The sequence below is a fragment of the Neofelis nebulosa genome, chromosome X (genome assembly GCF_028018385.1).
Source record: "Neofelis nebulosa isolate mNeoNeb1 chromosome X, mNeoNeb1.pri, whole genome shotgun sequence".
In the NCBI taxonomy this organism is placed as follows: Eukaryota; Metazoa; Chordata; class Mammalia; order Carnivora; family Felidae; genus Neofelis; species Neofelis nebulosa.
The window spans coordinates 1,363,487-1,378,957 of NC_080800.1; the positions used below are offsets into that span (position 1 = coordinate 1,363,487).

At 57.3% G+C, this 15,471-nt stretch overlaps 1 protein-coding gene across 5 annotated transcripts in view; it reads right to left on the minus strand.

The window, feature by feature from the left end:
- The window catches only part of DHRSX (dehydrogenase/reductase X-linked), a 228,925-nt gene that overhangs the window by 91,856 nt on the left and 121,598 nt on the right, over positions 1 to 15,471 (minus strand). For all 5 annotated transcript variants that reach the window (XR_009257163.1, XM_058713716.1, XM_058713713.1 and 2 more), the window contains one exon: positions 11,281 to 11,488. Coding sequence is in view for 4 of the 5 variants with exons in the window: in XM_058713716.1 (XP_058569699.1) it covers positions 11,281 to 11,488 (208 nt within the window). In the remaining variant the exon portion in view is untranslated. The remainder of the gene's footprint in view (positions 1 to 11,280; positions 11,489 to 15,471) is intronic.

Genomic DNA, 15,471 nt, shown 5'->3' on the forward strand with positions numbered 1-15,471 from the left:
AGACCCCCAGCCTCAGCCCCTCCTAGATCTCAGACTCCCAGCCTCAGTCCTGCCCGGATCTCAGACTCCCAGCCTCGGCCCTGACTGGACCTCAGACCCCCAGCCTCTGCCTTGATTGGATCTCAGACTCCCAGCCACGGCCCTGCTTGTATCTTAGACTCCTAGCTTTAGTCTTGCCTGGATCTCATACTCCCAACCTCAGCCCGGCCTGGACTTCAGATCCCCACCCGGGCTCAGCCCTGCCCAGACCTCAGACCCCCAGCCTCAGTCCTGACTGTCTCTCAGACCCCCAACCTCGGCCCTGCCTGCATCTCAACGTCCTGGCCTCCACCCTGCCTGGATCTCAGACTCTTGGCCTCGGCCCTGTCTAGATCTCAAACACCCAACCTCAACCGTGCCTGGATCTCAAACCCACAGCCTCGGCCCTGCCTGGATCTCAGACCCTAGCTTTAGATGCTCCTGGATCTCAGACTCCCAGCCTCGGCCCCGCCTTATTCTCAGAAACCCAGGCTCAGATCTGCCTGGTTTTCAGTCCCCCATCCTTGGCCCTGCATGCATCTCAGACCCCAGTCTCTGCCCTGCCTGGACCTCAGACTCTTGGCCTCAGGCCTGCCTGGATCTCAGACCCCCAACCTCAGCCCTGACTGGACCTCAGACCCCCACCCTCGGCCCTGCCTGGAACTTAGACTCCCAACATCAGCCACGCCTGGATCTCAGACTCCTGGCTTCGGCCACACCTGGGTCAGACCCCCAGCCTTGGCCCCGCATAGACCTCAGACCCCCAGACTCGGGGTCTGGATATCAGACTCCCAGCCTCGGCCCTGCCTGGATCTCAGATCCCCAGCCACAGCCCTGCCTGCACCTGAGAACCCCAGCCTCAGCCCCGCCTGGATCTCAGATCCCCAGCCTCAACCCTGCCAGGATCACAGACCTTCAAATTCAGCCCTGCCTGGATCTCAGCATCCCGGACTCAGCCCTGCTTGGATCACAGATTCTTGGCCTTGGCCCTGTCTGGATCTCAGACCCCCAACCTCAGCCCTGCCTGGATCTCAGACTCCCAGCCTTGGCCCTGCCTGGATCTCAGACCCCGAGACTCAGCCCCTCCTGGATCTCAGACCCCCGTCCTCGGCCCTAACTGGAGCTCAGACCCCTAGCCTCAGCCCTGCCTGGAGCTCAGACTCCCAGCCTCAGCCCTGCCTGGATCTCAGCCTCCTGGCATTGACCCTGTCTGGATCGCAGACCCCCGACTTCGGCCCTGCCTGGATCTCAGACTCCTGGCTTAGCCCTGCCTGGATACCAGACCCCCAACCTTGGCCTTGGCTGCATCTCAGACCCCCAACTTCGAGTCTGCCTGGATCTCAGCCTCCCAGCATCAGCCCTGCATGGATCTCACAGTCCCAGCCTCAGCCCTGCCTGGATCACAGACTCCCATCCTTGGGCCCCTCCTGGACCTCAGACACCCAGCCTCAGCCCTATGTGGATCTCAGCCTCCCAGCCTCAGTCCTGACTGGATCTCACAGTCCCCGCCTCGGCCCTGCCTGGATTTCAGACCCCAGCCTCAGCCCTGCCTGGATCTCAGACTCTTTCCTTCGGCCCTGCCTGGATCTCAGACTCCCAGACTGGGCCCTCCTGGATTTCAGCGTCCAGTCTTTGGCCCTGCCTGGATCTAAGACCCCCATCCTCGGCCCTGCCTGGATCTCCGAGGGAGACAATGAATGTGAGTTGTTTAGGACACCCAGTCTGTGGTGCTTAGTTGTGGCAGCCTGGGGAACTGTAATTCAAGTCAGTAGATGATTTTTCCTCTCCGCCTGGGAGCGTTCCCTGCGGAAGGCTCTAGGAACAGCTGGCCCGGCAGGTGTGTCCTATCTCAGGAAGGAGCTGTGTGCACCCACCTTTTCCAAGGAACAGGTGGTTATACCTTCACTCATTTCCTACATGATGAGTCTGGGGCAGGACATGGTCAGATTCGGCCCCACGGACCTCAGAGTAGGAAGGAAGACTGGTATCGGCAGATACTTCTCAGCCATGTGTCCCGCGAGCGCTGGCGTCCCCGTTTGGACCGAATGCGCACGTCCCCCGAGACCCTTACGGGAAAGCCCCAACCCTCAATGGGACGGTGTTAGCGGGTGGAGTCTTTCGCAGGTGATCAGGGTGCAATGAGGTCTTGGTGAGATCAGTGCTCTTCCCGGAAGAGGACTTTGCCACCTGAGTGAACGCACACATGCCCCAACCCCAAGCTCCACATTTGAAAGATGCCGCGGTCTAGGTGATGAGAAGACCACGAAGACGAAGGAAGGTTTGTCCTGAATCTCTTTGAGCTAGAACTCTGCACACCCCAGCGGCAAGGGTAGGCACAGCTGGTGTCACCGCCCCTCCGCTCTCACGTCTCCCCTTTGCTTCTCTCTGTTTTGCGCTCTTATTTCCTGACGTCCTGTGCCTGTGGCTCACGGTGGAGTGATCCGCCATTGGCTGGGCACCAGGCTGTAGGCTGGATGCCCCAGGGAGCCACCATGTCCGAACCTTGACAAGGAAAGCCCACGTGGGTCGACTGTTCATGGGGCCAGCAGAAGAAAGCCCTCCCGCTCTTGGCGATCTTTGGCACCGGGATCCTCCCTCGCTAACTCAACTTTTCCTGTGGTGGACGCCATGTTGGGAAGAAAGAAGGCAAGGTCAAAAGGCTTCCTCTCCTATGACCTCTACGACCCGTACCTGCAAGGTAAAGATGTAGGTGATATTTCATGACCCATAAGCTCAAGCTTGAGGGTGTTCATCCCCAGGGACCAGAGTTGTTAATCCTTTCTTCTTCTTCTTCCCCAGGATCACTCTTTGGCTCATTCAGTGATGGAACTCACGTCCTGGAGAAGTTCAGCCCCAACCAGGACGAGTAAATGAGGCAGACCCTCCTCAGCTTAATTCGCCAAAGAACCATCGATAGGATGGGATCCAGGTACGCAACTGTGTTCAGACTGACTGTCGACTCAGGTCTGTGATCATACAAATCATGGAGGCAGATTGGGAAGGACCTAATTAAGACAGATATGCGGAAAGCCCCACATCACCTGCATTCTGTCTCTGGCCTCAAGCAACACCAAGGACAGATGACCACCATCAAATCCCCCAGCAAAATCTGATTACCTGCCCTCGTGCAGCTGTAGTGGAGATGAGCTGGTTTCTGGCTCACTCCCAGAATGATGAAGTGTGTTTCTGGGCACTCTGTGCTGAAAAAATCAGTCACCTTCTGCATAGATAAGGAGGTTCTCTAAACAATGCTTCCTCTGGCATAAATAACATACCCCATTTTACCTACAGCTTGTAAAAAAAAAAAAAAAAAGAAGATAATCCTTAAAGACTTGGAAGATGTCTAAAATGTGAAACCAAACCCAAGAGTGAAATGTGTTGCTTTTATCAGGGGCAGGGGGATCGCTGGGGAACCAGACGCCCGCTGGGAGACCAGGGAAGAGGGCTCTGTGTATTTATAGTTAAAGGTTTTCTCTGCGTGAAGCCACGGATGGAACTGGAAGCTACAGACTGTTTCAGTGCGATTCAGTACAGCAAATGTCTGTTAAATGCTCACCAATATTTTGTTGGCTCTCGGGGCAGAGAAAAGCTACTCTGAAAACAACCCCCACCACCCTGTAGCTTACAAGAGGCCGGGGCTGTGGGGTCGGCAGTTGGGCACAGATGCCTGAAAAAATAATAGCAAAATAAGGATGGAATTTAAAGCGTGCTAAATACAACTGCAGGGAAACATGAATGCCTTATAATCACATAATTATAGAGGGCTTTACAGTTTTGGAAATGCTTTCACATATATTCGGTTAGCGATTTTCACAACAATCTTTTCAGATGTTATTATCCAGAATTAACAAATTACCCAAGCGAGGGGCATTGTGGGTGGTGGGGGCGGGGGAGGGTCAGGGTGGGGTCGTGCTGAATGCCCACGTCTTGGTTTTCCCATAGACCCCAACCCTCTCCCTCTTGGTCCTGAATCTGCCTCCCCGTCCCCCATGCCTACGGTTCATTTCTCACCTCCTTTCATGTCTTCGTCTATGGAATGAAAACCTGACTCTCCTCTGAGCCACAGACGCACATTCATGGCAGCCCGGTTGGTACATGGGGAACTAAAGACCCTACTTAACCCCCTCAAGGTCAAGCATTCCCAGATCCCCACCTGGGCATGTACTCTCATCGCCCCATGTCTTGGACTGGAATCACCATTACTCTCACTTTCCTAAGTCAGCAACCCTGGAATTACCATTGAGTCTTTCCTCTTTCATATGCCAGAGTCAACCAGTCAAGATGTCTTGACCTTCCCCTCTCCCTCTCGAGCACATCCAGTGCCCCCTGCACCAATGCGATGGCCTCTAAGTGCATGGCTCTGATCTCACCTCATCACTGATGTTCCCCAAGTGGCATCCAGAGCTAACATCCTAAGGTGCCCATTGGCTTGTAGCGCACGGTAAGCTTGTCTCCCGGACAAGCTTTGGGATGGGGCTGGGAACAGCTGCTCTTGGGAGAACTGAGACAAAGGGCAGCTCAGTTCCTTTCTCGGTCTTGAGTTCAGATGGCAGACACAGTGGAGGACAGGCGTGGTGTCCGTTTGACCACCCGCCATCTTGACCCACTTTCTGCATCACACATAGCTCCAGCATGGTTCATCCTCCTTGGACCCTGGCCCAGTCTTCAACCCACCTTCAAAGGCTCCAAGCCCAGTCAAGCTTTCGCCTCCTACCCCCAACACTGGGGTAGACCACTGCCACCAGATTTCTCCTTTTGGCACTCATGAAAATGCTTGGAGTCAAACCAAGGGATAGCTAGTTGAGTTCCCGTCACCGTGGTGCAACTGTGGGAAGTGCCCACCCCAATGCCCCCATGAGCACTCTTGATCGCTCCGTGCCTGGAAGGTTGCCCGAGATGTCCTCAGTCTGTCTGAATGGACATCCTGCACTGACTCCCAGCTCCACACCTCCTGGGGGATCCCATCTGGTCTGATGTAATCAGGATATACCTGAGAGGCGGGTCTTGTCCACCTGCTCTACAGAGGAAGGAGCTGAAGCCAACACACTTGGCAAAGACACAAGAGAACGGTCTTCAGAGCTGAGACCCAAGGAAGGTGAAACTTCCAGTAAATTATCACAAACTTGGTGGCTTAGTACAGCACAGATCTATTCTCTCAAAATTCTACAAGGTTACAAGTGTAAAACGTATCTCAGTGGGCCGAAATCCGAGGGTTGGCAGGGGCTGCCTTCCTCCTGGATGTTCCGGGGGAGAGTCTGCCTCCTGGTCACTTCTTTCTCCAAGTCTGACCCACCCTCCTGTCCCTTACGAGGACCCCTGTGATGGCGCTGGGCTCTCCTGGATCGTCTGAGATATCCTACCACAGGTTGATTCCACGAGGGAAGACGAATGGCGGTAGGTCCCTACAGCACGACAGAAGGTCAGCTGAAGATCGTGATCACAGTGTGTTTGAATCTTGTTGAACGAGGGGGGAAGGATGGCTGGATGTGTGCCCTTGAGTTGATTAATGCAACCTGCCATCCTCCTGACACATCCATCAAAAAGCAACCAAGTGACCCAATGACCGGCTGATCCAAATGCATATTAAAGAGGACCGGCCGTCACTAGTCGTACATGTTCCGGTGACGTGGCCACATCCTACACTGTCAATTTATTTCATTTCAATAGGAGACCCACCTATTGTGGGGAGACCCACAATGAGGCCTGGGATTGTTTGAAACAAGCCCCACACAGGGGTCCAGAGGCACCCGGCACCGAGGACCGTGCTTCCTCATGGTCCCCACTGATCCTGAGGCAGTGAGGTAGGTGCATGGGGTTGCTGTCCTAACGCCACGGTCCCCACACCTGACAGATGCGTTTTCTGCATCGGCACTGGCATCCCTGGGTCTCACGACCGCTGAAAAGCTTCATCTACACTCATACGGAGCCTGGGAAAGCAGAGACCGACAGAGTCGTGCCAGCCTCCTGCTTCTTCTCAAGGAACTGCGCCACGCGTCCCCGGGGCGCTCCCAGCCGGGTCTGGGGCAGGCCGAATGAGGCTGCTCTGTCGGCGTGAGACAATATTTCCAAGTCCCTTTGCTGGAGGAAGTACACACCCGATGATGAGTCGGTAGGAAGGCAGATGGAAAAGGAAGGGCGGTAATGAAGCCCTGAAGGGAGCTGTGGGGTGCAGCAGGTTCCCGAGAGGCGCTCGGATGAGACCAGGGGCACGCGTGGCGGGCAGGCCTTGAGAAGAGCTCCCCTGGCCGTCCTCATTAATTCCAACACTTGTCGAAACCCACAATCCTCGAAGGGACCGAGCTGTCGACGCTGACTCAGGGTGAGGGAGGAATCCTCAAGAAAGCGATCCGCGTTAAAGAGAACGTTGAAAGCGGAGTTGGAACCATCCGTGTGAAAATCTGCAAACCCACAGAGCTTGCAAAGGCCAATATTTTCATCAGGACGTTAGTATCTCAACTTGACAGACAGAGCACAGAGGAGGATTTGTGGTTCTGGGGTAAATATCAGTACAGAAGTCCCCAGCGAACTGCCTGGGGAATGCGATCCTCTGGTGTGGGGGACATCAGTGGTCGATGACGGGCAGAATCATTCTAGAAACTGGGGGCCCTCCACTCTAGGATCCACGTGATCCCAATAAGGGACTTGAGGGAAACAAAAGCAAAGACAATCATCTCCCTAGATCCCAGTCAACTAGATTCCCCGTTTTCTGGAAAGTGCCAGATATTAAATATTGCTGGCTTCATGGGCCATCGGGTTTCTGATATAAGTACTCAGCTCTGCTGTTGAAACACAAAAAACATGTAAATGAACAAGCGTGTGTGTGTGTGAATAAAACTTTACTGGCAAAACCACGTGGCCACTGAAAATAGCAAATAAGATATGACCCGGCAATATCATCTATTAGCTAATTGCGCACAGAGTAGGTAAGAGCATTTTCAAGAGAGGTTCACATACTACAAAGAAGGGGCGGGGATGGGATTATATTCACACCTTAAGTCCTCATCTGGCTTCACAAACGGAAGACTGAAAATCCATTAAAAACAAGACGTCAGCCACAGAATCAACAAAGGTGCAAAGGCCGGAGGCATTCTCAGCCCTTGAACCAGTTTGTGTAAAACTGTCCTTGAAAGCCCATGGAATTCTCCGGGACATGCAGACGGGAGAACCTTCTAGAACCTTCTCAGGCCAGAGCCCACAGTGTTCCCTCGAGAGAGTGGACAGAAACAGCACTGGACACGCACGGTTGATGCTTTACGGGAACGTTGTTGGAAACCGCAAAGAACGAGAAACGGCCCAGATGTTCCTGACCAAGAGGATGGATCTAAGATTTCAAACACTTAATATGGACTTATTAACTGTGGGTTAAATTGGGTCCTGGCCCCCAAAACACATTTGTTGGTCCTAGCTCCCAGTAGGGTGAAGGGCACGTTACTTGAAAACAGAGTCGTTGCCAGTGTGACGAAGGGAAGGGTCTGAGATGAGCCCATCCTAGATCAGGGTGGCCCTGAATCCGATGACAGGTGTCCTCATAGGAGAGGCAAGAGGAGAACACAGACACAGAGGAGAAGACACGCGAAGACAGAGACAGAGACGGGAGGGATGTGGCCACGAGCCCAGGGATGCCTGGAGCCCCAGAAGCTGGAAGAGGCAGGAAGGACCCTCGTCTGGAGCCTCAGAGGGAACACAGCCCTGCCCACCTGGATCTCGGTGGCACTGCCCTGCCTGGATCTCAGCAGCCCTGCCCCTCCTGGATCCCAGTGGCCCTGCCCTGCCTGAATCTCAGCAGTCCTGCCCTGCCTGGATCTCAGTGGTCCTGCCCTGCCTGGATCTGAGGGGTCCTGCCCCTCCTGGATCTCAGTGGTCCTCCCCTGCCTGGATCTCAGTGTTCCTGCCCTTCCTGGATCTCAGTGGTCCTGACCTTCCTGGATCTCAGCGGCCCTGCCCCTCCTGGGTCTCAGTGGCCCTGCCCTGCCTGGATCTCAGCAATCCTGCCCTGCATGGATCTCAGTGGTCCTGCCCCTACTGGATCTCAGTGGTCCTCCCCTGCCTGGATCTCAGGGGTCCTGCCCCTACTGGATCTCAGTGGTCCTCCCCTGCCTGGATCTCAGGGGTCCTGCCCTGCCTGGATCTCAGTGGTCCTGCCCCTCCTGGATCTCAGTGGTCCTGACCCTCCTGGATCTCAGCGGCCCTGCCCCTCCTGGGTCTCAGTGGCCCTGCCCTGCCTGGATCTCAGAGGTCTTGCCCCTCCTGGATCTCAGTGGTCCTGCCCAGCCTGGATCTCAGTGGCCCTGTCCTGCCTGGATGTCAGTGGCCCTGCCCTGCCTGGATCTCAGCAGCCCTGCCCTGCCTGGATCTCAGCGGCCCTGCCCCTCCTGGATCTCAGAGGTCCTGCCCCTCCTGGATCTCAGAGTTCCTGCCCCTCCTGGGTCTCAGTGGCCCTGCCCTGCCTGGATCTCAGAGGTCCTGCCCCTCCTGGATCTCAGTGGCCCTGCCCTGCCTGGATCTCAGAGGTCCTGCCCCTCCTGGATCTCAGCGGCCCTTCCCTGCCTGGATTTCAACAGCCCTGTCCCTCCTGGATCTCAGGGCCCTGCCCCTCCTGGATCTCAGAGGTCCTGCCCCTCCTGGATCTCAGAGGTCCTGCCCCTCCTGGATCTCAGAGGTCCTGCCCTGCCTGGATCTCAGTGGTCCTGCCCTGCCTGGATCTCAGCGGCCCTGCCCTGCCTGGATCTCAGCAGCCCTGCCCCTCCTGGATCTCGGTGGTCCTGCCCCTCCTGGGTCTCAGTGGCCCTGCCCTGCCTGGATCTCACTGGTCCTGCCTGGATCTCAGTGGTCTTGTCCCCACTGGGTATCAGACTTCTGGCCTCCAGAGCTGGGACAGGATAAATTTCTGTGGTTCTTGCCATCCTGTCTGTGGTCATTTGTTTTCGCTCCCCCAGGAAACTGATGTACTGAGAAAAAAAAAATCACATATTATTCTACTTCCCTAGGGATCAAAGAAAGCAAAGTTAAATTTCAGAGACACACATGTGTGAGAGGCTGATAACAAGACAAAGTCGATGCCCTGTATGGGACGTGGGTTAGATTTTGCAGCTGCATTTTGGGGAAACCCTGGGCACTTTTTTTTTTAATGTTTATTTATTTTTGACAGAGAGAGAGAGAGAGAGAGAGAGAGAGAGAGAGAGAGAATGAGCAGGGGAGGGGCAGAGAGAGAGGGAGACACGGAATCCGAAGCAGGCTCCAGGCTCAGACCTGTCAGCACAGAGCCTGATGCAGGGGTTGAACTCACAGACTGTGAGATCATGACCTGAGCCCAGTCGGAGGCTCAACCGACTGAGCCCCCCAGGTGCCCCCCGTTGGCAGTATTTCTAGTGACATCTGTTCACCCCCGAAACCTCAAGACATCACAAGACAAGTACGGGTGTTTACTGAGAATTAATGAAACACTCGTGGAAGGCTTTAGGATCCTGGTCTCGGCACGTCCAAGATGCGGGGTTCCGGGGTTCCCCCGGGAGCAGCAAGCGATTCTCAGACACCAACCCCTCGGCTCTGACACGTCCACTCTGAGGCACCTGGATGTGGCCTCAGATCCCACAGGGTAGGACTGTCCCCGACCCCCCACCTTCAGCTGCCAATTGAAAATTCAGGTTGTCACCCCTGCAGTGGAGTGACCTGTGCGTAGACTGGAGGTTCCCCCAAAGCCTCCTCGGTTCCCTCAACCCACCAGAGGGGCTCGCAGGGGCGCAGGGAAACATATCACTGCCTAGCTCACCGGGTGATCGATCATAAGAGGGCCTCGTAGGTCAGACTGGCTCTAACTGCAGCCATCCTCCCCTTCCCCTACCCCGGCTTCCCCTCCCCGGAGGTCAGGGGGGCGGGGCAGAAAGTGCCAAGCCTCACATCAGGCGGTTGGTTCCCCTGGTAACCAGCCCCCAAAGACTGGGGCTTCCCTAAGGTCCCCTCATTCGCATAACAAAAGACACCCCTCTGGCTATCCCGGCCCGGAAATTCCAAGGGTTTTAGGAGCTCCTGGCCAGACCCAGGCGGGAGACCAGAGATTTTTATTATAAATCACAAAGTCACCAGCATCGGGAAAGACATCCGGGAAAGGAAAGACAACTTACTCTCGGGACAACAAAGGTCACAGTGTGAAATCTCAACGCCTCCCCCCGCAAATCAACTTTCAATTGGCAATTGACTCTAATGTATTGTAAAAATCTGGCAACAGCCCAAACCTAGAAAGACAGGACCACTGGGTAAGTAAACAGGTATGTCCTCAACCTCTGCTGTGTTTTCTTCAAATCACAGGTAACCTAAAAGCTGATGTGGAAAGAAATACACAGGCAGGGAAGGGACAGAGCAGGAGACTGAATTCAGATCAGACACAGGGGTGTGGGCAGGGGTGTAGGAAACCTGAGCCTTCCCTTCCAGGATCAGAGGAGAAGGGTGGGCGTTGGGACCCACGGGGGTGGGGGCGGGGACCATTGGGACCCACGGGGTGGGGGCGGGGACCGTGATCAGTACGCATGACTCCCTTCCAACGCCTTCCTGACTGATGGAGGAACTGGTCCCAACAAGACAAAAGGCAACGGGGGGTGGGGGGGGGTGGGGATCTCTAAACACGACGTTAGCACAGAAACCGGGAAACTTGGATACAGCTGGCCGTCACCCCACTGGGGGCAACAGGGACTGGGAGGGACGAACATCCAAACAGAGGCGCTGGTGGGTCCCACGGGTGGCATTCGGGCTCAGGCGCAACCTGTGCGACTTCGCGGTGCCAAAGCGGAGGCAGCCTGCGCGCTCCTGGTAAGGACGCTGAGGGACGCAGAGTGGCAAAGCTCCCCAGAGACTCCGGTGTGGCGAGCACCCCCACATCCCGGAAGCAGGGGGGAAGGCGGGCCCCGAAACACACACGCAGCCACTCCGGGAAGCTGGGGCCCAGACCGCGCCCTTCCGACGCCCTTCCGGGGCGCAAGGGTCGCCAGGGACGCCGGAAGCAGCGGCCAGACAAAGAAACGACGTTCTGAAATCAACCAGACTTCGATTCAGAAACGCGTGCGCAAACCTGCCGTCCGCCCCAAACCTGCCATCCGCCCTGGAGACAAACGCCGGCGGCGGTTTGACTGCACACGCGGGCGGCTCCCACCGCTGACTGTTGTCGACCCGACGGGGGCACCGGGCCGCGCGAAAGTGGCCCCGAGGTGGCCGCCCCCGGGGCCGCGGACGGCAGGGCCGGGAACCGCCAGGCGAGCGTCGCAGGCTTACCTTGAACGCCCACCGGCCGAGCATCTTCTGGATGAGACGCGTGCCCCAGAAGACGTGTCTGTACAGGTCCGTGTCGACCACCCCCGGGTCGGCCACGTTGGCGGTCACGGGGCTCCCCTGGGCGGCCAGCAGTCTCTGCAGGTGGTAGGTGAACAGGACGAGCGCCAGCTTGCTTTGGGCGTAGGCGCCGTGGGGGGAGTAGCAGCGGCTGCAGGGGCAAAGCGGGACACGCGTCAGACGGTGATGCACCTGTCGCCTACCCGCGTCCCTCACCTGCCCTGTCTCTCCCCTTGTCTGTGTTCCTCACCTGTCCCATCCCTCACCTGTCTGGGTCCCTCACCTGCCCCATCCCTCACCTGTCTGCGTCCCTCACCTGTCTGCGTCCCTCACCTGTCCTATCCTGCACCTGACCAGTCCCTCACCTGCCCCGTTCCTCACCTGTGCGGGTCCCTCACCTGTCTGCGTCCCTCACCTGTCCCATCCCGCACCTGTCCGGTCCCTCACCTGTCCGGGTCCCTCACCTGTCTGCATCCCTCACCTGTCCCATCCCGCACCTGTCCGGTCCCTCACCTGTCTGGCCCCTCACCTGTCTGCATTCCTCACCTGTCCCATCCCTCACCTGTCTGCATTCCTCACCTGTCTGCATTCCTCACCTGTCCACGTTCCTCACCTGTCCCATCCCTCACCTGCCCCATCCCTCACCTGTCCAGGTCCGTCACCTGTCCGCGTCCCTCACCTGCCCCATTACGCACCTGTCCGGTCCTTCACCTGTCCAGTCCCTCACCTGCCCTGTCTCTCACCTGTCCGTGTTCCTCACCTGTCCCATCCCTCACCTGTCTGGGTCCCTTACCTGTCTGCGTCCCTCACCTGCCCTGTCCCTCACCTGTCTGCGTCCCTCACCTGTCCCATCCCTCACCTGTCCAGGTCCCTCACCTGTCCGCGTCCCTCACCTGCCCCATCCCTCACCTGTCTGGGTCACTCACCTTTCCGGGTCCCTCACCCGTCCACGTCTCTCACCTGTCCCATCCTGCACCTGTCCAGTCCCTCACCTACCCCGTTCCTCACCTGTGCGGGTCCCTCACCTGTCTGGGTCCCTCATCTGTCCACATCCCTCACCTGTCTGCGTCCCTCACCTGTCCCATCCTGCACCTGTCCGGTCCCGCACCTGTCCGGTCCCTCACCTGTCTGCATTCCTCACCTGTCCCATCCCTCACCTGTCCAGGTCCCTCACCTGTCCGCGTTCCTCACCTGTCTGGGTCCCTCACCTGTCCCATCCCTCACCTGCCCCATCCCTCACCTGTCCAGGTCCCTCACCTGTCCGCGTCCCTCACCTGCCCTGTCTCTCACCTGTCCGTGTTCCTCACCTGTCCCATCCCTCACCTGTCTGGGTCCCTTACCTGTCTGAGTCCCTCACCTGCCCTGTCCCTCACCTGTCTGCGTCCCTCACCTGTCCCATCCCTCACCTGTCCGCGTCCCTCACCTGCCCCATCCCTCACCTGTCTGCGTCCCTCACCTGTCTGCGTCCCTCACCTGTCCTATCCTGCACCTGTCCAGTCCCTCACCTGCCCCGTTCCTCACCTGTGCGGGTCCCTCACTTGTCTGGGTCCCTCATCTGTCCACATCCCTCACCTGTCTGCGTCCCTCACCTGTCCCATCCTGCACCTGTCCGGTCCCTCACCTGCCCCGTTCCTCACCTGTGCAGGTCCCTCACCTGTCTGCGTCCCTCACCTGTCCCATCCCGCACCTGTCCGGTCCCTCACCTGTCTGGGTCCCTCATCTGTCCACATCCCTCACCTGTCTGCGTCCCTCACCTGTCCCATCCTGCACCTGTCCGGTCCCTCACCTGCCCCGTTCCTCACCTGTGCAGGTCCCTCACCTGTCTGCGTCCCTCACCTGTCCCATCCCGCACCTGTCCGGTCCCTCACCTGTCTGCATCCCTCACCTGTCCCATCCCGCACCTGTCCGGTCCCTCACCTGTCTGGCCCCTCACCTGTCTGCATTCCTCACCTGTCCCATCCCTCACCTGTCCACGTTCCTCACCTGTCTGGGTCCCTGACCTGTCCCATCCCTCACCTGCCCCATCCCTCACCTGTCCAGGTCCCTCACCTGTCCGCGTCCCTCACCTGCCCCATTCCGCACCTGTCCGGTCCTTCACCTGTCTGAGTCCCTCACCTGCCCTGTCCCTCACCTGTCTGCGTCCCTCACCTGTCCCATCCCTCACCTGTCCGCGTCCCTCACCTGCCCCATCCCTCACCTGTCTGCGTCCCTCACCTGTCTGCGTCCCTCACCTGTCCTATCCTGCACCTGTCCAGTCCCTCACCTGCCCCGTTCCTCACCTGTGCGGGTCCCTCACTTGTCTGGGTCCCTCATCTGTCCACATCCCTCACCTGTCTGCGTCCCTCACCTGTCCCATCCCTCACCTGTCCGCGTCCCTCACCTGCCCTATCCCTCACCTGTCTGCGTCCCTCACATTTCCGGGTCCCTCACTTGTCCACGACTCTCACCTGTCTCATCCTGCACCTGTTCGGTCCCTCACCTGCCCCGTCCCTCACCCATCTGGGTCCCTCACATATCTGGGTCCCTCACTTGTCCACGTCCATCACCTGTCCCATCTCGCACCTGTCCGGTCCCTCACCTGCCCCGTCCCTCACCTATCTGGGTCCCTCACCTGTCCAGTCCCTCACCTGCCCTGTCCCTCACCTGTCTGTGTCCCTCACCTGTCCAGGTCCACTTGCCCCGTCCCTCACCTATCTGGATCCCTCACTTGTCTACGTCCCTCATCTGTCTGCGTCCCTCACCTGTTCCATCCCGCACCTGTCCGGTCCCTCACCTGCCCTGTCCCTCACCTGTCTGGGTCCCTCACCTGCCCAGGTCCTTCACTTGCCCCGTCCCTCACTATCTGGGTCCCTCACCTATCTGGGTCCCACACCTGTCCGGGTCCCTCACCTGCCCCGTCCCTCACCTGTCTGGGTCCCTCACCTGCCCCATCCCTCATCTGTTCGCATCCCTCACCTGTCCCATCCCGCACCTGTCTGGTCCCTCACCTGTCCCATCCTGCACCTGCCTGGGTCCCTCACCTGTCCCATCCCTCACCTGCCTGTGTCCCTCACCTGTTGGGAGTCCCTTACCTGCCTGCACCCAAGGGCCTCCCACCTGCCCTCTGCCCCTGGGGTATCCTAACTGGGTTTCCACTCCCCTGTACATGGGGTTTTTCCCGTTTGTAGGACCTCCACGTGACCTCAGCACTCAGGGGTCATGCAGGTACCTGGCGTTACGCTCGAGAACTGAGCAGAAAGCCATACATTTCAGCGTTTGTAAGGATGTGTCAATTCTCCCTGTCTGCCTTTATTTTTTATTTCATTAAAAAAAAACCCGTTTATTTATTTTGAGAGAGAGCACGAGCAGCAGGGAGGTGCAGGGAGAAAGACCGGGGGAGACTCCCGAGCAGGCTCCACACTGTCAGCGCAGAGCCTGATGCAGGGGCTCCGACTCAGGAACCGTGAGCTCAGGACCTGAGCCGAAATCGAGAGTCCGACGCTCAGCGGACTGAGCCACGCCTCTAACACGAGATGAAAACAGAGCCCAGAGCCCAGCTCTGGAAGCCTGGGATGTATGGGACCGGCCTGTTTTTATCTTTCAAATCATTTTTCAGCCGTGAAGTACGTAGTTACGTTTCATAGTCCGTTTACAGAAACCCACGTTTGAGTTTTGTCAAAGTTGTGACGTCTGTCATCTCATAATGTGCTTGGAACATGATTACAACGTTTTAAAGCCGGTGTTTTCTTTGTTCCTTTTTGGTTTTTTTTCTTTTGTTTGGTTTTCTTTTGTGTTTGTGTTTGTTTTTGTTTTTTAATGTTTTTATTTATTTTTGAGACAGAAACAGAGCATGAGCAAGGGAGGGTCAGAGAAAGAGGGAGGCACAGAATGTGAAGCAGGCTCCAGGCTCTGAGCTGTCAGCACAGAGCCCGATGTGGGGCCTGAACTCACAGACCGTGAGATCCTGACCCAAGCTGACGTTGGATGCCCAACCGACTGAGCCACCCAGGCGCCCCATTGTTTTTTGAGCAGTTGTGGGTTCACAGCGACCAAGGGGCGGTGTAGAGCTTCCCACACACCCCCTGCCTGTCCCTGCTCATGCACACCCTCCCCCATGACCGGCATCCCCCCCGGACGGTGCTTTGGTACAAGTGA